Source organism: Tachypleus tridentatus, chromosome 5 (assembly GCF_004210375.1).
Source record: "Tachypleus tridentatus isolate NWPU-2018 chromosome 5, ASM421037v1, whole genome shotgun sequence".
Classification (NCBI taxonomy): domain Eukaryota; kingdom Metazoa; phylum Arthropoda; class Merostomata; order Xiphosura; family Limulidae; genus Tachypleus; species Tachypleus tridentatus.
In genome coordinates, this window is record NC_134829.1 from 11,306,161 (window position 1) to 11,328,583 (window position 22,423).

Here is a 22,423-nt window from a genome sequence, read left to right on the forward strand (position 1 = left end):
GTGTAATAATTGTCATGTTTTCAACAGGAATTTCCTGGTTGTGTACTGTGAATCTAGCTTAATTTTACATATCTGTAGAGAAGTTTCCTGAAGTATGGGTAACTTCCAACTTTCCTCTTGCTAGGAGAATTTTATACCCAGCTGTTGTTGGAATCAAAAACAATACTTTCTTCATTTTCTGAAGAGGTAATTTATCACTTTTTATTACCACATTGGGTCTAACCATTGTAGTTATAAAACCAATGTAGATTAACATACTAAAAGACTTCCCAAAACTAAACTCATAAACTCGTTTCCTTAAATAATGAAAGTCTTATCTTATTTGTGGTAGATTAAGTATTTCTAACTAAACTTTGTCCAATATATTCAGCAAATTCCTATTTTTGTATGTCTAGTTAGTTGTTTGTTGTTTATTTTATTTTATTGGGAACTGAGACACATTCTTAGGGTATTGCCTCCTTGGTTTGGTAATAGATGTTGATTTCTTACAGTCTCAGCTGTAACAGCCATGTTTCCCTTACCTACAACAAGTTTTCCCCCATGTATTTTGCTTTAGCCTCTTACATCCTCATTTGTTGTGGCATTTATAAAGTGCTCATGTATCAACAAATCCATCATTTCACACAAAGTATCTAGGTAACATGATTGGGCAAGACTTTCCGAATATTCTGCAAATATGGTTAAGATTTTCTTTCCTCTGTACCATATTCCAGAACTTTTCTTTAGATACTTTGATCTGTTAGATAAAGCAGATAATAATGCTTGGTAGTTGCTATGACTCTCAGTGCTCTCAGCTGGAAGGTTACTTAATATTGATAAAGCTGGCCCTTTAAATGAGCAGTATGAGGAATAGTTTGTTGTCCACTATTTTTCTGTTAACTCTAAATATTATTTCAAGGTAAACTTAGTATGTATACCATGCTACCTATTCACTATAGTATGTTGGTTTCTCAATCAGGCAATGCTGCTGAACTGGCCATTTAATTCTATAACCCAATTTAATGGTGGCATGACCAGACTGAAAAGATCTTGCAGAAACAGATGGCATAGCAGTAGTTGTAAGAGGTGTTCACCAAACAGATTCTTCTATATTTCACTGTAAATGGTTTTTTAGCTTGTAATTCTTGGCTGGTTTAGTCTTTGCCATTACCCATTCATTTTTCAGATGGTTTGTTATGTAATTGATATTCTTTTCTTTTTATCTCTTTCAATTTGTATGTATTTAATTTTGTCATTACACCTATTCTTAGCTCTTAAATTTTGTAATTAAAACATTTCTGTACTTGTTTAATGTTGTCATTATTGACAACTTCTTCAGTTCAGTCATTATAAGCTTCTGTGAGACTTACATGACTGTTCCCACTTAAGTTTAATGTGTGAGTTATGATTCATGTAGTTATACAGCATAAGTGTTGTTCACCCTCTCATGAAACAGCAGTATGTCTGTGGACTTACTGTGCTACATATCACATTTTGATACCTGTGGTGAACAGAGCACAGATAGCCCATTGTAAAGCTTTGTGCTTAACTACAAATTAACAAACAAAGAAATGTGCGAGTGTTGAATTTAGTCATTTTAGAAGCTATAATTTTATTGCAGGTTTGTTTATGTAATTGTTTATGAATCATACATTATGTAGTTCAGTTGTTGTGAATTGACAATTGTCATATTATTGCATCATGTTACTAGAAGCTTATAAGTTTTTCTCATTGTTTTAATTGAGTATTATTACATCATAATATCTTGTAGTATGTGGAATGTTGTAGGCTTTGGTTGGACAATAAATACAAATCCAAAATGTAGTTAGAAGTAATTAGTTTTATAAATACAGTTAAGTTAGGTCTAGACAGTGTAGTTGTTAGTTTATGCATAAAGAGTATATAGTAGTGTTTTGTAAAGCGAAATTATCACATACTGTATTGTAATAACAGAGTATAAAAGAATAATTCATCTCATTAATTGTGTTCTAAGTAAGTGAACCAGCCTGTGTGGAATTTAACAAGAAGAAGAAGAAAAAAAGAATTAATTAAAGCTTGGGATATAACTACAGTAACCATTGGTATAATGAGCATTTGTAGATATGTTTGACTTGTTTTAATATATTATGTTAAAACAAGTGGATTGTGTATTGTTTGTTTATTATTGTTGAAATTTATTATGAAAAAGTCACAGACACCTGCTATAAAGAACCTGACCTATTTGTAAAACTTGACACTTTCTGAGTTCTCAATGTTTTTATTGCAGTTTTTCTGTACTTCCTCAGTTTTGTCATTACAACGTTTCTGTATATTTTCAGTTTTGTCATTAAAGAGTTTCTGTGCTTCTTCAATTTTGTCATTACAGCTTTTATATACTTTTTCAGTTTTGTCATTGTAACATTTCTGTACTTGCAGAATCTGATGAACCTGATGATCATGATGCCAAAGGTTTATAGATGCACAACCCCCAGAAATTCTATTTGAAGGAGCCATCAGGGACAAGAGAGTAAATTAAAAAGATGTTACACTACTCCACAAGTTCAAAACAAATAACAGATGTATTAAACGCTCATACTATCAATGTTTTTAAGTACACAATTAGAACCTTTATTCCAAGATTGACAAGGACATTGTATTCATATCACATCATCTTGAGGATCTACTATCACTTGTAGTGTTAGGCTTATTTGCACAAACAACATTTCACCATCTTGAGGATGACCTGATTTGACATAAATGGTCTATTATGAGGCCACTGAAAAAAACAAAGAAGTTGGGCTAACAGAAATGTTGTCAGGGTGAGGGCTATAACACAAATTGTGCTCTGTTCATATTAATTAAACATGTGCACCATAAAAGGTCTAGCAGACCAAGCAGCACCTGGCCCAGTATTTTGTCACACTTACAGTAACTGTATAGCTTTCTAAAGTTTAACTTAGAGTTCAAAAATTGTTTATACATAAACAGATATATTTATATTAATATAGTATTATGCATGAACCAGTATAACATTGCATAATAAAATACATTATTACGCTTGCTTATAGCTATAGCGAGTATAAATGCCAGTGAACACTCGTTGTTGTGAATCATAAAGAGTGCTTGATGTCAATAAATTACAGTAAAATTAACACAAAATTCAGTATCAAGATACCTACTTTTCAATTTTTCCTGGAGAGCATTCCTCCAGATACCCCACAGCTTTCACATGCTTTGCATACACAATATTCTGAATTTTCTGACCATCTAAACAGCAAATATAGCCATGACCAAAGACTGACCTTGATAAAATGCAAAAGAAAATGGCAGCTGTTACTTCAGTTAAGAGTCCACACAATTATGAAAATAGGAGATAACTTATTGTTTATGGTCCAAATACATTGATCAATCAGGGCTGAAAATACAATCATAAGGTCATTGTGCATGTTAGAGTCACTGTTTGAGGTAAGACATCAATCATTTCATATATGCAAAATAAATCACGTGTAAGGAAGGAGAGTGGAGAATTATAAGAATGTGATACACTCTCTCTGTCAAGTGTAAAGGACATTCAGAATTTTTGAGTCACATATTTTGTTGATAGCATGAGTGAAACCTCAACAAGGAAAGGTTTACAATACTTCAGAGGAAAGAAGAGAACTTCATTTGTAAACACTGATATAATGAAAACAAAAATATGATCACTTAGGGCAAATTTAAAAGCTATGCTGACCTATTTCATACATTCCAGAACCATATTTTTTAAAACACGTAAAATAAATTATCAATGTCAAAATTTATTTAGAGACATTTCTATGATTAAACACAATCCAAAAAGAATTCTATGGTATTCTGAAAACAGTTATTTATCTGGGTGGAAATGAACGACTGTACATGTAGTTTTAATCAAGAAAATATGGTTAATGTGAAACAAAATTACCTCTTGTTCTTTTCTTGGTAAACTGTAATTCCATTGAAAAGTAACCAAAGTAACCAAAATATTAATCTTCAATATAATGTCACTGAAAATACCCTCTTAAAATTGATTATTTTTCATACCAGTCTATAAATAATAAAATAAATTGTAAAAGTGAATAATAAACATTAATACAACTTGTGACCTCAGTTTGAGAAAAAAAAAAACCCAAAAGACCCTAGCATGAACTGGTAATGTATGATATAATCTTTATTACTTTACAATGCTCAAAAAATGTACATACCTCACATTTACTTTTCTAGATATATTGTCTGTTTTGCTAGTACCAATCCAAACATCATCACTGTTTGTGCCTGGAAGAAATTAATGTGTGTGCATTATATGATAAATCCAAAATAGTATACAAAAATTCAAAGCATAAATACAACAATTTTCCTATGACAATCTCCATTGCTAATTTGGGTAGTACCTGATATAAATCAACATTCACACATAATTTAAACTAAGTAAACAAATGAATAACTTCAGATGTCAGACTGTTTATATGATTTTTATAAACCTTGCATCTTTTGCATTCTTCAGCTCAAAATAAATGATAGAGATTCTTCTAAGAAATATGTGTATTGTTAGTATGGCCAGTTTCTCATCTATTTAATGCTGTTGAACACTACATTAAAAATTTATAAAACTATTTGTAGCTGTGTTAGATTAAACATCTTGCAAAAAGCAAAAAATGAAAAGTTGACAAAATGATATAGAGAGTCAAATATCTGAAGTTTTCCATTTGTTTTTATTTATTTCAAATTGTGACTAATAAACTTCTGTTAATATTATCAGTTCATATATTATGTTAAATTGTATCTCAGTTAATAATCTTTTTGCTATGAACACTTTTACTCATTTTGAATATAATGTATTAAAGTGCAAAATATATTAAAAAGAAACACAGCTGACATTACTGCAATATTTCTTGGACTATTCAATCTGTTATCTGCACCTGAATAAAAAATTGCCTCTCAGTTGTTCAGTGGCTAGTCAAAGATTTGTAACTGAGAACCAGGTTTCCATGTCTGTGATGGGCCCAGCACAGACAAGCAATTGTGTAGGGTTGTACTTAGCAATAAACAAAACAAATAAACTTTTGAAAATAATTTTTTGTAAAAAATATTAATCTTTGCAAATTCATAATTATATATTTTTAAACTTTTATGATTATTTTGTCATATAAAATTACATACCTAGGCTACTACATTCTGATCTTTGACACTCTGGGGATGACACAGAGCAGTTAGGTCTCACAGATTCTGCATCCATATAAATAGCATCTTCATTTTCATAAGTATCATCATTCTTTGTATACCAGTCAGCTAAATCTTCATACAAGGCATCTTGAGCAACTACTGTATTTACTACATTGGCACAACTAAATGAATCATGATGTTTCCAAAGAAAAGATGTGTTAGGCTTTGGTAACAACTTTTTCTCATTGCTACTTCCACATTTAGCCTCTCCTGCTAGTCTGTTTTTATAAAGAGATTCTTTAATGCTCTCTTGTTTCTTGGATAAAGGTGTCAGTAATTTGTTAGTTGCATCTGCTGTGTATAAATTTTTTTTCAATGAAAAGCCTTCTTGTTCACTTTGTCCTTGTCCTGCCTGTTCCTTTATCAGTTCACTAGTTCTATTTGCTAAATCATCTGTTGTAATATTTCCTTCTCCACCATTTGCTTCCTCTCTTGGACCAAATATTTGCAGATTATCATTTCTAATTAAGTTATCACCCTCAATATCTGAACAGATGCCAAGGTCACAACCACTTAGATTGTATGAAAACTTTGAACTGTTTGCAAAACTTCTATGTTGAAATTGAGAAAAATGTTGGTTATTAGTGACTGACACAGGTTTTATGTCCTGCAATGAGCATTGCAATTCAACATCTGTCTTAAGATTTATTGGATATTTTGTGATATTCTGATTTACTTCCTCAGGCATTTGTGTTTCACTAACCTCTACATTATCACTAGTATTTGTTTTCTTTGCTTGTATCAAAGTTATTTTTCTTGATATTTTCAAGGAAACTTGATTGTGTATATTTTCAACTGATTTGGTTTGAATGTCTGACTTTTGTAAACTTTTGCATTCAGAACACATATGACTTAAATTCTCATAATTCATAATAGCTTGTTTGACAAAAGATATCTGAGACTTTAGACCTCTAGTTACTGGTACAGTATCTGCTTTTGGTTCATTCTTTGAAGAGCATTCAATCGTTATTGTGTCACACTTTTTTGAAGTTTGTTGAATCATAGTTGATGAAGATGTTCTGCTGTTGATGTTATGCATTGCTAGTGGATTGTTATGAAATACTTCATTATTTGATACTGTATCTAAATTTTGGTCAAACTTCTTTTTTAGTTGAGAAACTCTGGATTTCTGAAAGCTGTTTATTGAGTTTGACAGCAATGAAAAGTTTAAAGGCCCTGAAATAATACACTCATTTTTCCTAAAAGAGGACAAAGGTTTTAATTTTTTACTTTGATTTTGTTTCATGTCCTTTTCTGAATAAGATGGATGAGGAGTTTCCCAAATCCTACTACTATAAGAAACAGGTTTTTTGCAGATAATAACACAAGAGGGAGATTTATCAGCACAACATGTTTCTTCAACATTATTTTTTAATTCCTTTTGAACTTCTGTGAAAGAATTAACTAATCTCATATTGACAGAAGAAGAAATACAATCTGATTTAACAGGATTATGTTCTGTTTCTTCACAGGTGCCATCCCATGAGGTAATGTGGATGTCTGAGACACTGCCACTCACTAGTGTATTGTTACCTAATTCACAGTTGAAGGATTTCATTTTATCTGTGGTGTTTAAAGACCTGGGTCTAGGTATCCTTGTAGTTGTTGATTTTGTAGTTCTAAAAAGTGCACTATCACTTTTACTTCTATTTAACCTTTTAAAACTTCTTTTTATTAGTGAACTGTTTTCAGATTGCAATGTTCTAGAATCTTCATAGGTCTCATAATTTATCTTTTCAGGGTTCACTCTTTCCTTTCTACTATCTGAAGACCTCTGTTTAAATACATCCACAGGAGCTACCAACCTTTTCTGATGGATATAATTTTTAATAAAATGACTTTCTTTTTTATGCTGTTTTAAAGTAAATGGTTCAGATTCAAACATTTTTTTTAAATACAAAACCACCTGTCTGAGCTATCGAGGTTGTTGGAATATATCATAGGTCCCTTATTACAAACAAGATCTGAAGTTTCGTTTTTGTTGTTGTTTTCTTTAAGTATCACACAGTTTTCTCCTAATAGCATTTTATCTGTTCTATTTTGAGAACTTTGTTTGCCCCAAGACATTTCTCCCAAGCTAGAATACTATTTATGTCTGATATATTCACCCTTCCAAGCACACTTGAAATGTCATGGCATCATTACCCAATATATTATATGACTGAGTGAACACAGTCTTTTCACTTTGAACACAACAAGTATTGTAAATATTTTGAATAGTTAAACAACACTGGCTTTAAAATATTTTCCACGCAAGATTCTGGTGCTTCAAGAGCTCCATGAGCATTTTTTATTATCTCAGAGACATGATATAGATTTTCTTCATGTTGATACCTTGAAAAAGAAATAATAATGATGAAAGACTTGTTCTCAGAATCTAACTACTCTAACATTCATTTTTAGTAATTATCCATTAAGTGTTAAATTACAACTAACTTACAAAATACAACTACTTTAATAGTCATTTACCTTATAAAACATTCATTGAATATCAGAATCAAACTAGTTCTTAGAAAGTAACTACTATAGTCAACATCAGTCATTAGTAAACATTAATTACTTTTTAAAATAAAATTGGATTACAAAATACAACTAGATATTTGTTACAAAGTAACCTTATGCTCCTCTAAACACCTGAAAATAAAATAAAGAAACTGGACACAAATACTGTATGAATACTGGATCAGGTAACTTTCTTTTAAACTAGCAGGCAGAAATCAGCTACTAAACTGTCTAAATTCAGTGTTATTTACATTGCAGGTGATACTGATTTAACCAGAGTAACTAGCATTATTTACACGACTGGTCATTCTCATTATTTCATAGAGGAGTCATAACCTCAAGAGAACACCTTATCTACCATTGAAGGGCACTACTGTCTACAGTTTTGCACAATGTGCAGCATTACAGCCATGGGCAGAAAAATTGACCTCAACAGAAAGACAAGAAAAAAGGCAATTAGAATAAATCAACTTGGATTTTCTTCCAAATGTTTTATGTGAAAACTTCATATGCTCAGAATAAGTAATAAATTTTGATAACACTATATTAAACTATGAAGGTAGAGATGCACAGTATGTTTATACATTAAACTTTTATCTATTCTATGCTTCAGACTTGTTCTCAAACTGACAATTAATTTTAACTTTAAAAGCAATCAAATTTAAAATTGCACACTAATCAAGATGGTTGGAATGTCCAAACTTCTCTTCCTCCTGTAGATCTTTGTGGTAATACAGATTATACAATCCTTTAACAAAGAAACACAATTTAGTTGTCATTACAAATCCTGCTAATTTCATTTAAACATGATACATCATACATTGTAAAAACTACCAAGCATATACCTACATAAAGAAAAATTAAACAATGAAAAAGTGTTTATTATACAAAACAGAAACCACAAATATAAAATAACCCTTTAAGAAAAACTACAGTCAAGTTTTAAACACAATACAAATAGAGAATCAATAGTTCAATATACAACATTGTGATACACAATAAACTAGCTAAAAGAAATAAAATGAAAGTTTAAAAATGATTAATTTCAGAGTCTTTCAAATAATTTTCAATAAATACATAAAAATCTTCAACACTGATCACATAATAAAATAACCTTTCAACAAAGACTAGCAGTAAATAGAAAAACAAACCCTTTAGTACAAAATACAAACAAAACTTTCCATCAATGAATAAGAATAATAAGCAGAAAAGCAACAACAACAACTATGTAGGGGAAAGTAATGAAAAATTGAAATACAAAATAAACCCTTTAAAATATATTACAAAATTTAAAATGCAAAATAAAAGAAAAAAGAAAGAACCCTTTAATGTAAATAATAGCTGAAATAAAGATGCACACACACACACACAATCCTCAATTTAAGAAAAACACTGCTGGCTAGTTGAGGCCCAAGGAATTTTAAAATGTACTTTGGCTAAAAAAAAAAATCTTGCTCAGCTTTGGGGTGTAGTGGCATTTATTTTAAGTAATTATGTGTCTATTAACAGGCAATGTACAGGTGACTCGTAATGTTTAGAGAATTGATGTAATTCTTCTTTCAACAGGAGATAGGGAAAGGTATTGGAGACATCCTCAGCCTTTGGACTTTCTGTAGACTTAGTTATGCCAGTAATGATGAATTTATTGGCTTTTTTTTTAAACTGGTGCTAGTATGTCCATAGTGGTTTTAGTTTCCACTGGGTTGACAAGGGCAGCCTGGCCCCATGATACTTAAAAGTTAGCCTGACCACAGACGCAGTGGTCCCACACTTCACATAAGTTCACAAGAAGTGCATCTTCATCTATGAGCTGTACCATATGAAACATTAGGCCAGCACCAGAGGTCTTGGGGATACTGATGATCCCAATTAATATAGTTAAGACAAAAACATTTTGCAGGTTTGTTCTTAACATATTGTTCTACCCACCCTACTAAAACATCATACTGGGGATAAAGCAGATTTTGTATCTTTACACATCCAACACTTTATGCAACTTAGAGAACAAAAAGTTGCTAAAATTAGCTCACTTATTCATATGGTGCTCTTCATATGCTCTTAACAGAGCTACATAGTACTCTATCAATGCATCAGACACTGACTGTGTGACATATAGACCAATTGATGAGCCTTAGCCCACATTTTAAAATAGTTGATGACCATAAAGTACATAAATACAACCTTGTTCCATTTGCAGAAGTACACTAGAAAGATTTCTAAATTAGAACTAACAATTCTCTACAAGAATTTACCTCTTTTTCTCTGAATATCACACACCATGCAGTGTTCACATAAGCATTGAATACCTCAAATGAAAAGCAGTCAACAGAACCATCTTTGAACATCACCATAAATTTCAGTGACACATTGATGCCATCTAGTTTTTTGTTACACAAAGTCTATAGAATCTCATGTCTTAACGTACTTGAGAGTACTAATTGTAAATAGTCTAAGAAGTGAGAACCATGGTTTGGTGGTTGATAAAAATGGCAGAGCACATCTTTTTACATTCATACCTACTCATACAAGTGCTGTAGGTTATGTACATCCTTATATTACATCACTCAATCTGATGTTAGGCTGTACCTTTCTGCATGGCAAGGATAACTCATGATTTTTCAGTTGCTTATCCTGGAGCTTCCAAGGTGTTGATCATGGCATCCATCCATGAGTAGAATATCTAACTGTTTAGCTTGTTGTCACTAGGGAAGAAATGGTCTTAACTTTCAGATGGTGTCTGGTTTCAAACTATTCAATGAGAAGACAGAGAAAAACCACCCATCCCATATTTATGTTTGGGCTTTCACCAAAGCAGGCTTTAGAAATTGAAATGAAGTGTTTCCAACTTTAGTAAAAAGCGATAATGGTCAAAAATTGATGATAGTATGGTGCAAAATCTATGAAATTTCATACCTTTTATTTGGTTACAGGTTGAATTCAATCTTGTACTGCTGCTATTTTAGGAAGATCTGTGGAGGTTCCTTCTCTATCATTAACATGACCAAAAAGTTCCATTTTCATACACAAGAACACATTTTTCCAATTCCATTTTCAAATCTGTTTTTTAATATGATGCAGAATTAAACTTAAGATCAGAATATGAGATTTCACCAATACAGATTGGGATTTTTTTACATTGCAGCCTCTTCAGGGTAAGCTGCATTAGACTGTCAATAGTGACAGACACATTGTACAGGCTGAATGGCATGCCATATAACTCATATAGGTTATTCCTAGTGCTGAGATCTTTTCTCTGTCTTAGTTTGACTTGCCTTGATAGTATTTGGATATCAGATCAACAAATTGAACCACTGAGCTGCTTCCAGACATTAATCTATTTATGATAGTGAAAACGTTTTGGTGGTTTCCTGGAGTTGTAGTGATATTGGTTACTGCTTCTTGTTGGTTTTCCACTACCTATTGAGTTATCAGTCCAACCAACAGCCTTGTATACCTTGCTGCTTGGCAAGTTGTTAGGAGTTCATTTTAAAATGAGCCAATGCTCCATAGGCAAAACAAGTGATTTGCTTCTTCTTTCTAGAATGAACATCCAGGAAGGTGCATTACTGACAAGTTGTGGCACATAAACTATCAGGGGTGAAGCTAGTCCTGCTCATTCACTTCATACAATTGTAGTTTAGTTGCAGCACTAGGAGCTGTGGATGGTTGGTTAACTCTCAGCTGAGCTTGAGCTTGTTGTTTATGTGGGTAAGATGATCTATCTGAGCTGAGCCATTAAAGCATTCATTAGAAGCTTCTTTCTCTTTTCCAACTAGTTCAAAATAAGTACTTGTATTGCATCTCCACAGAAACTGCCCCAGTAAGTATAAAAAGATCTCTCAGACTCAGGTAGTGCCTCATACTATCAATGGGTAGCCATTCCAAAAATGTATTTATGAGGATTTTTTCACAGTCTGTTGAGGCCATTGCATAGTAACCTTACTCTGTAATTTGCATAGATTACCTATGTAAGTAATCAAGCTTTCCATGACTCCCTCTTTTACACCTTGAACTCAACCTGATGTACTGCTCTATTTTTTACCAGCCAAACCCTGTGATACAGCTCCATAATTACTGTCCCATACTCCAAAGTCACCCTTGTTCAAATATGCTTTCTTTGTAATACAGCTACTACAAATTCTAACTTTTCTTCTTGGCTCAGAGAGGTTCATCATGGCATCATGATCCACTCATTTCATCAACTGATGCCCTCATTCCACCTTCTTGTAAGATATTTGTTCACAGTTGTCCTCCACCTGTGGTACCTGGGTCCTTCTCTTATTTTCTTGGGTAGCTTCAATCAAAGCTGAGGTTGGGTTACTTTTGCCAGCAAATGTTTAAAAGTATTATAAATATTGCCCTGTGCCACAACACCCTGTTGATCCTCAGTCACGTGAATTTTATTTGCACTGAGATTGATCTCCTACAGAAGAGTATAAACAAGCTTTTCGAGTCACCTGTTGTAATGTATGAATGGAAGTCATGGACCTTCACATAAATGCCAACATCCCAATATTGAAGAGAGAACTTCTAGACACAACAACCATTTCTCTTTCATGACTGTTTCTTCCTCTAGATTCAAAGCCTTTCAAGTTATGGGAAGTGACATTTCCATAACTATGAAACATTGTTAAAATTTATGTAACAGAGTAGATAAAGTAAAGTGCAATACATATGTTAACGAAACACAGGAAGCTTTATGATATCCTATGGTCATAACACAACAATTTTCTGTTTCTTATCCATTACATGATTTTTTTAGGTGAAACTGATATCTCTTAGAACAATGATAATATAAGTCCATATAATAATAGGAGGTTTAACAAGATAATTATTATTAATTACTTAAGTATTTCTCTGAATATCTGTGTCCATGAAAATAAAATAAAGAGAATGTATACAATATAAATAACAGAAGCACAATCTTTATTGTATAAGATTTAAAATAAACACAGCATGTATGCTTTCATTTATTGACCCAGGATGACTGCTTGTACTGGATCAGGTAATTTTATTTCAAACTGTGAAGACTGAGATCATCTACCGGATCATCCCAGTTCAAAGTTATTCTGGCAATATACATTTACCCAGAATAACTAGCACAACCAACATGTATGCTCTTTCTCATTCAATAATAGGGGCAGCCATAACCTTGGACAACACCTGACCTACCCCTGATGTTGTTGTTGTTTTGAATTAAGCACAAAGCTACTCAATGGGCTATCTGTGCTCTGCCCTCCACGGGTATCAAAACCCAGTTTTTAGCATTGTAAATCCACAGACATACCGTTGAGCCACTGGGGAGTGCCTACCCTTGAAAGACACTATTGTCCACATTGTTACACAATGTGCAGCATTACAGTTATGTTTTCATGGGCAGAATAGGTGTTCCCTCAGTAGAATGAAAAGAAACAAAGGCACCTACAACATTAAATTATTTTCTTCACCACATGATACGTAAAAACTGCAGTTACTCAGAAATGATTGATAAGCTTAGAATAATACTATGTCAAAGCAAGAAAGTAGAAATGCATGATATGTTTACATATCAAATCTAGTGTAACCAGTCATCAGCAATCAAAATAAAACATAATTTCAAACAGCAATTCTTTATTTCACGTGCACATGATATAAAAGGTAGATACATTGTCAATAAATAATACATTTTTACAGGGAAAAATAGTATTTCATTTTAAATCAATAAAAAACGCTTCATTATCAACTCAATTAATTGTGAATTATATTAAAACTGAGTTGCTACATTATATGATATCTATGTCTAGAATAATTTCCCCTTGATAAGAAAGAAACTGTTTACAAAGCAGTTAATTTATAAACAAACATGGAGATATTTTACACAAGTGCTTTATTGCTTATCTTATAAACTTATATTACACACAAAAGTTAAACAATAAAAACATAACACATTTTTAAACGTATGCCATATTTTATATCTTGTAAAAATAAGATTACAACGTCACAGTTGAAATAAATGTTAATTTACCCCTTCCTTAATTAATTTAGAACATATACGTGGTCATGGGTGTATTTAGATTATTTTTTAAATTTACGTGAAGGTTTTATCCACATAGCGTATGACGTCGTTTTAAACCAGTCATCAAAATGTTATAAACGTGTATTAATCATTTTGTTCATATAAAGGTTACCCATGAAAATAAGTATCTTATAATAGCTTGTATGAGTTTGACCTATGTCTACATCTACTCTGCAAAGGCGTGGTAAACCCGTCTCAATGAGTGATACAGAAATCCATACTTGTAAGAATTGGTATGAGTTGGAAGTTCTCTCCCTTGATTACGTCATTCTGAATAGTCTATGACAAAACTATCAATTTATTTTGGAATACAGCGCTTGGGCCTTGGGTTGAATTTAAAGCGTGATATAATATAACGTGCAGATGTTTTGTGAAAACGTATCCAGGTCCAGAAGTTAGTTTGAGCACAAACAATAAGCTTGCCATTAGGTGAAATACGTTATAAACAAATGTTTGTAATTAATTATTTTGTTGACTAGTTTACTTGTATATTTGTTTTATCATTATGCTTTTCCGTGTTCGATACATATAGCGTAGGTTTGTTTGTTTGTTTGAAGTTAAACACAAAGCAATACATATGGATAACTGTGCTATGCCCACTACGGTCGTTGACAGATGAACCGCTCTGCCACTGGAGGGTGGTGGTGGTTGCATATATAACATCGATAGAAAAATCTCAAAGTTTTCAATGAGTAACAACTTTTAAGGAAAATCTCAATAAAAATTAAACTCTTAAGGAGGAATAATGACTCATTATGAACTTTTACATAAAACAATAAAATATGAAGTATGCTATAGTGCCGCACACATCAAACCATGTATAATAACAGATATACTAAGGTACCATGTGATTTCAAGGCACATATGATGCGCATTTATACTTTTGTACTGTGTTTGTATTACAGTGCTGTTCATGCATATATGCAATGTCTCTTTCATTTTTATAGCCGTGTAAACTAGTACCAAACACTTTGAGGTCATTGTCTGTAAAATGAAATTACTTGTACAGTTATGGATAGTGCATTTAAGTGGCCATTTCAGACACACGGTGCTTTGAAAGAAGAAGTAAATCTAAATACAAATCTTGTCTTAAGTACCTAAAACACCAAATAGAAGTTGCCCTGAATAAATACGAAAAGTTAGGCTTACTTAGAGTATAAAATATAAGAAGCTAGGTGTTACTCTGACAACACAAACTAAGACATTTCGAATAAAGACTAAAAGCTAAGTGTTAAATAAATATTAATGTTGTTAATCCTTACCTACTTTCTGATTTGTAAATGATTTAAGTAAAATTGATAGAATTGCACTTCCCCAAACTAATGTGATTCGCTTCATAACATTTGTTCTTTATGTAATTTCATAACACAATATAGCACTGTTTTTCAAACTGTGTCTCAGGATGCTCAGGCTTTCCCTACAACAACGTCCATGCATTTGACTTGGCCCGGCATGGCCAAGTGTGTTAAGGGATTCGACTTGTAATCCGAGGGTCGCGGTTCGAATCCCGGTCGCACCAAACATGCTCGCCCTTTCAGCCGTGGGGGGCGTTATAATGTGACGATCAATCCCATTATTCGTTGGTAAAAGAGTAGCCCAAGAGTTGGCGGTGGGTGGTTATGACTAGCTGCCTTCCCTCTAGTCTTACACTGCTAAACTAGGGACGGCTCGTGTAGCTTTGCGCGAAATTCTAAAACAACAATAAAACAAACGAAGACTAGGCTTCTGTCATTTGTTACTTCGTAGTACTGACACGTAAATTTGATGTAAGAGAAGACGTACCAAAGGTGCCTCTTTAATGATCTCGCTCATTCCTTCAAAATAATATGTTAATATTTGTTTCGTGTCAGGAAATATATGTACATGGTAAAGAAATTATAATCAGATATTTATATGCAAAAACGGCTCGTCTGGGTTGAGAAAATATTTTACATAGAAGAGCGAACAACGTTTCGACCTTCTTCGGTCATTGTCAGGTTCACAGTTACCTCTTTCTTTGTGAACCTGACAATGACCGAAGAAGGTCGAAACGTTGTTCGCTCTTCTATGTAAAATATTTTCTCAACCCAAACGAGCCGTTTTTGCATATAAATTTCTCAACAAGTGGGTTCCTCGACATCACTGATTATAATCAGATATATGTATGAAAATATATAACAGAAATAAGTCACGTAGTAAACAATAAATGTGTTCAAGTGGTAAACAAATAAATCAATGGACCATGTAATAAACTTGTAATTGTTTCGCGTAATAAACACACAAATGGTAATATGGTAGACTTAAATGACCGTGTAATAAAAGCACAAATGGATCGCATGCTAAATAATTAAATGGTCCATGAAGCGAACAAAAAAATGGGTCAAACATAGTAAATAAACATGCACCTTTTTAGTAAATGTAGAATGCGGTAAAAAACAAACACGGGCAATGTACACCAGGTCGCTTTGTCTGCCGTAATTAATAACTCACTAAATATAAAATTAATTTTATATTTTTATATCTATACATAATTTTGTGCTCTTTCATTGTAGTGGATATTTAAAACTATATTTTTAGTAAGAGAGTAGCCTGTAATCCACCTACTAAGGACTACAGTGTCGCTTCTACTGTCCTGTAATTTTAAACAGAGCAGCCTATATTGAACATCAAAACCCACGCCTGGACTACAGTGTCCCGTAAGCGCACCAATAGTGATAACTACGCACAGTGGTTTTAAACAGAACAGTACAACGCATGCTTGGGCCTAATAAGAATTTTTGTATCACTTCTGCAGCTCAGTGATAGTGATTTGGGGCACATATACATTTGGCACTGCGAGCTGTTTGACCTTGTCTATGTTTTCTACTGATTTCTTTCTATTTTCCACTCATCTTCACGAAATAAAAACAATATCTAATCAGTTAAAAAAAAAAACTTTAAATAACTGACCAACGCGTTTTTAATGCATTTACTTAAAGTGTGATTACATATATCAAGTTGTTTTAACGTGAAGCTTACTTTCCACTTACCCTTGTATGCTAGTAATTTCACACACAGCAGTAAAGGTCTGGCTCGGAAAAGTAGGTAACTCACCACTTGTTCGGCGTTGCAACTAAATGTTCCTCATACATCATGACAGTGCACAATAAAATATTGAATCAAAAAATCACCACTCCCAGAGTTACATGCTCCTTGGCACAATCAATAACTTACACAAACACATAAATAGATATTTTCCTTGTGCCACTTAAATTTTAAACGTGGCCTAATATACTGTTTAGGTTTCACACTAAACTTACAATAAAACCTTGCTGTATAGTAATAAGCTTTCAAACAACATTAGTGTTTTATAACCAAGTTCTTCTTAAAATATGTGAATACATTCTGTAAAAAAAATTGAAGTTTCTATATTTCTATACTGACCTTTGGAGTTTCTTGCGTGTTAAAATCTCGTTTCTTGTTCGAAATAATTCTAGAGTTACGTATTATATGTTGTAACAACAGTAACTGAAAATACGCAGATTTCCAAACAACTATAGATATAAGCTTTACGATCTTAGGCTAGTGAGGTGTGGCAAAGTTATAAGATCACAGTTACTATTCTGATATATTTACGACGAGAACAATGATTCAGCTGATGTATCAGTGTATGACGTTATAATTTTATATAAATATATGTATGTTTGTATCAAAAATAACATGTTATAAACTTATACATACTGTATTAACATCTTCAGTGTAAGCTTCAGGACTTACTAATAACGTGAGAATTCTGGGCTCAATTCTCGTGACGGACACAGCAAAGACAATCAACTGTGCAGCTTTGCGCTGAAACAAAATACTAGAAAAAATGCCTAAGTTAACCTCCTATGCATTTTTTGCAAATGTAGCTTAGTCTACTATATTTTAAAATCCAATTTCAAAATTTTCTGAGTAAATGTTAAAATCTGTACTTTCAAACAAGAGGATGGATTTTATTTTAAAGACACATCTCTCGAAAATAGTTCTTATCAGAAAAAAAAACAACTGAAAATGCTGGAATAATTGATCAGTCATGGAATTGGTTTAGAAATCTATATTTTCACTCGACCTTCTGACACCAATAATTTCTGGGAAGAGTTGGTTTAAAAAACAAATGTTAATTTTGTTTTTCTGATGCCAGAAATTCTTAGAAGTCAACTTTCACCTTGAGCATCTAATGCCAAGGATGTCTGGGAGGGACTGGTTTAGACATCAACCTTTACTCAATCCGATTGTGTTTTAGACCTAACAGCCATAAAAAGGAATTGGATTACCTTGTTTAAAACACTCTAAAGAAAAAAACTTCTGAGCAGTTGATATAATAACATTTCATAAGAAATACACAAACGGAGTTCAAAGAGGAACTATTCCAATTGTTTTCTAATTACTAATACGTTACTACCTTTTAATACTATCACATTCTTGCTATAATATATTAATTACCAATTAGTGTGCACACTAAATTTCACCACCGATTTGCTTCCGTCTTCAGGTAGATCCTCAGATTCAAACCCGGGTCCTGTTGTTAGAAAAGCAGGTGTGCAATCTATGAGTCTGAAGTCTTATTCCAGTAATAATGTTTGTTTGTTTTTAATTTCGTGCAAATCTACACGATCTAACCGTCTCTAATTTAGCAGTATAAGACTTGATGGAAGGCAACTAGTCATCACCACTCAAAGCCAACTCTTGGTCTATTCTTTTACAAACGAATAGTGGAATTGACCTCACGGCTAAGAGAGCAAGCATGTTTGGTGGGACAAGGATTCAAACCCGCGATCCTCACATTGCGAGTCAAGCATTCTAACCACATGCCAAGCCAATACGAATGATTTACTAGTAAGTAATGTTCCGAAATAGCATAGTAATTGTGACAATGTTTTATATCCAGTTATAATAATATCACTGGATGTACTGAACTGTTTCAAATTTGGACCTTTTGGTATTATATAAGCACCTGCAATCATATATTAAACTCGTGGTTAAGTTATTCGGTTTCGAATTTACAACGCATCAGCGAAGATTTGTTGTTAAAGAGGTGGTCATTATTTACCAGAGAAGGCCAGGAGAAGAGCGAATTATGGGTGAGGTAAAATTTCTGTGCATGTAAATCATAGGACACTTTTCTGGGCACAGTAAAGAAAAATACAGTGTATCAAAACACAAAATACAAATACAATGTTACTCTTCTAAAATTGGACAGACGACGAGACCTTCTATAACATTTGACTCTTTAATTTAATTCGTAACATAAGTGAATATATAAAATATACTGATGGTTATATTTATATGATTTTTATCTCAGGTGACATGCATAAAACAAAACATCTTAAACAAATAAAACATTTCTGAATCTGGTTGTAATGTTTTATATTTTTAGGCATGTATTTAGGGTCATTATAAGATAAAGCTATGCCTATTCCGGGAACTCAACCCTGGATTTTAGTGTTAGACATTTATGGACCTACCACTATCTCACGGGGGGATTTTCTTAGCATTGTTTTAATTTTTACTGACATATATATTTGAGCCCTTTTTAATGTCAAGATTGTGGTTGTTTTTATCGTGGCCCGGCATGGCCTAGCGCGTAAGGCGTGCGACTCGTAATCCGAGGGTCGCGGGTTCGTGCCCGCGTCGCGCTAAACATCCTCGCCCTCCCAGCCGTGGGGGTGTATAATGTGACGGTCAATCCCACTATTCGTTGGTAAAAGAGTAGCTCAAGAGTTGGCGGTGGGTGGTGATGACTAGCTGCCTTCCCTCTAGTCTTACACTGCTAAATTAGGGACGGCTAGCACAGATAACCCTCGAGTAGCTTTGTGCGAAATTCCCAAACAAACAAACAGTTTTTATCGTGAAGAACAGTTTTGCACTTTATTATACATTGTTTCAGATATTTCTATAGATATGAGTTATAACTGATAGTACTTGTTTCCTATGTTAATTTCCAATATGAAATAATTTATGAAGCTTTCATTTATCATTCTGTCAATGACACTTCTAGTGTATATGAAAGTGAATTTAGAGAAATCATAAATAATGTTAGTTGTGATTGTACCTTCTACAGTAAACATTTTAAACATCAGTTAATGTTGTGGATATCTGTAATTATGACTCTATAATAAAGGGCCTGGAAAATAAATTTTTCAAGTCTAATATATTGTTAGATATTACTTGTCATTCAAGTTATTTACTGCATTAATAATAATAAATAGTTTAAGACAACTGTATGGACAGTGTTATCAATGTTATAAATATACATCTACAGAGAATAACTGTTATGAAATATATTTTGGTTTTAATTATCATATTTTATAGAGGGGCGGGGTGTTTTTCTGAACACAGAATTGAAGGGTGGGTCACCTTTCCTTATAAAGAAATCGTGTGATTTTCAAAATTCTCAGTCTCCCCCTCTACTCCCTGAAGAAAAAAAATGACCGCTCATTAAAGTTAACCTGCAACACCATAAATATGGTACGAAGTGAATAAAACTAGTGAAATCAGTGATGTCGAGAAACCCACTTGTTGAGAAATTTATATGCAAAAACGGCTCGTCTGGGTTGAGAAAATATTTTACATAGAAGAGCGAACAACGTTTCGACCTTCTTCGGTCATTGTCAGGTTCACAGTTACCTCTTTCTTTGTGAACCTGACAATGACCGAAGAAGGTCGAAACGTTGTTCGCTCTTCTATGTAAAATATTTTCTCAACCCAGACGAGCCGTTTTGCATATAAAAACTAGTGAAAGGTTATATGTCAGATATTAAACATCAAAGGGTAAGTGGTTTATGTCAATGTCTTACCTTCCGTTACGTTATGTTCTCATTATTATGTTTCTAATCTTTATCGAAATACAAGCATTTTAACTGTACATACTAGTCGAGTTTATACTTTTACTGATTTATGTTATAATTGAAGAGGTCAAATGTCAGTGGCACCCGTTACAAGTTTAAACTCGTTGGATGATAATCACTTTCTGTTATAATACAGATAAATAGAGCAATTACCAGTAACATCAGTCACAACTTCAAAACTGTACAGAGATTATTACCAGGTTCCGTTATATGTTATAATACAGAAACAGTCAGTAACATCGATTACAACTTCAAACTTGTACAGATTAACAAGTTCTGTTACAATATGGAAAAAAGGTCAACTCTAAGTAACAAATGTTTTTATAACAAACTTGCTAGAATCTAAAATTATTTCAAGTATTTTGTACTGGTAACTAAGTAAAGGTATCAGATCAACAGAACAATGTACCTCTAATATCCACTTCGTTTTTGTACCTAACAACGTAAAATCAATAAATCAACATACCTCTTGCACTCACTGAGTATGACAAGTTAATAAAATGGGCAACATTCAACCATCTAAGACAAGTCAAACATGAAAAATTTATATCCGTTCTGCACTTCCTGGGCCAACACCCTCTTCCGCCTTACTTTTACAGACTTTGACGTAACAACGTTGGAGCTGCTCTTTTGTTTTGATTTCACATGCAAATATTCTATGTTTTTGTTTATAAAACTAAGAGGCTACTATTTTCCCAAATTTACATTTTACGACTATTTTTCTTTAACATGGAAATATTTCCAAACTCTTCAATGACTCTGAAAATAAATTTTGCAACACTAAAATTTCTATACATATTATTGCTGTGGACAACAAAATGAATGATAACTTCTGTGTTGAAAACGATATAAAGAAACAGAAAATTTTAATATATCAAGTGAAAAGTTTAAAAGCCCAAAACATACAATTCTCTAATACATTAATACTGAATAATCGAACAAGCCAAACCTAGCGGTATTCATACTGAAATATTTAGAGAAACAGAGAAGAATTAAATATCTAAAGTGAAAAGGAATTTTTTAACAATTTAAAATCTCTACACATGTAGTTCTCTAGTACAGATGTACTAGACGACTAAACAGTAGAGACCCATTTGTATTCCTGGTGTATTAAAACATTTTACAGGGACGCCAGAAGAATTTATAATAGTTGTGAGTTTATTTATTAAATCTATTTACAGTTTTGTATTGTTTTGGTTAGAAAGCTTAATTCGATTTAACATGAAGTGATAAGTACGTGACGTTTTGAGTTTTCTTGAGGAGTAATTACAGCATGAATAATCTAGAAATTTCATGAGTATCTCAAAGTCTGTCGAATAGTGTGAAGTTAGGATAGAACAAAAATGGGGTCATGTAAAAGAGCTGTTTTAGACATTTAGTGAGTTTAGTCACGATTTTCTTAGCGTTGTAAATATCGAATTTATGTTTGAATAGGATAGAGAGTTCGCAAGTGAATGAGTATTTAGCTGTATCTGTGAGTTATACTTACCGACGAATGTAGAATGTAAAACTTGAAAATTATAGTTGAAGAAATAAATCGCTTTTGTTACAGTTACGTGGCCAGATGTTTGGATTATTTTTGAAGAATAATAAACAACAAATATGTCTAACAGTGGGTAAAGTTACTCCAAAGTTATCTGCAGTAGACATTTCTAATTTTGAAGTATTATAGACAATTAATAAATATTAAACATAACCAACTCATGGGTTACTCTTAACCAACGAACAATGGGATTGACTACACATTATAATATTCCTTTTGGTGAAAGGGTAAACATGTTAGGCATCAGGTTTCGATCCCGTGACCAATTGATTACTTTAT

General features: G+C 32.9%; 1 protein-coding gene across 13 annotated transcripts in view; it reads right to left on the reverse strand.

Annotated features, from left to right (window-relative positions):
- The window catches only part of LOC143250508 (uncharacterized), an 83,332-nt gene extending 62,125 nt beyond the window's left edge, over nucleotides 1-21,207 (reverse strand). For 2 of the 13 annotated variants that reach the window (XM_076501145.1, XM_076501158.1), the window contains exons 1-5: nucleotides 21,068-21,207; nucleotides 18,197-18,272; nucleotides 5,134-7,530; nucleotides 4,179-4,248; nucleotides 3,138-3,260 (exon numbers count right to left, since the gene is read on the reverse strand). In XM_076501145.1, coding sequence (XP_076357260.1) covers nucleotides 3,138-3,260; nucleotides 4,179-4,248; nucleotides 5,134-7,081 — 2,141 coding nt within the window. In that variant the 5' untranslated portion in view covers nucleotides 7,082-7,530; nucleotides 18,197-18,272; nucleotides 21,068-21,207. Of the gene's footprint in view, nucleotides 1-3,137; nucleotides 3,261-4,178; nucleotides 4,249-5,133; nucleotides 7,531-16,761; nucleotides 17,068-17,155; nucleotides 17,349-17,452; nucleotides 17,574-18,196; nucleotides 18,273-21,010 lie in introns of those variants that run through there. The other 11 variants (XM_076501157.1, XM_076501155.1, XM_076501149.1 and 8 more) reach the window with 10 other exon arrangements.
- Between the last annotated feature and the right edge of the window lie 1,216 nt (nucleotides 21,208-22,423).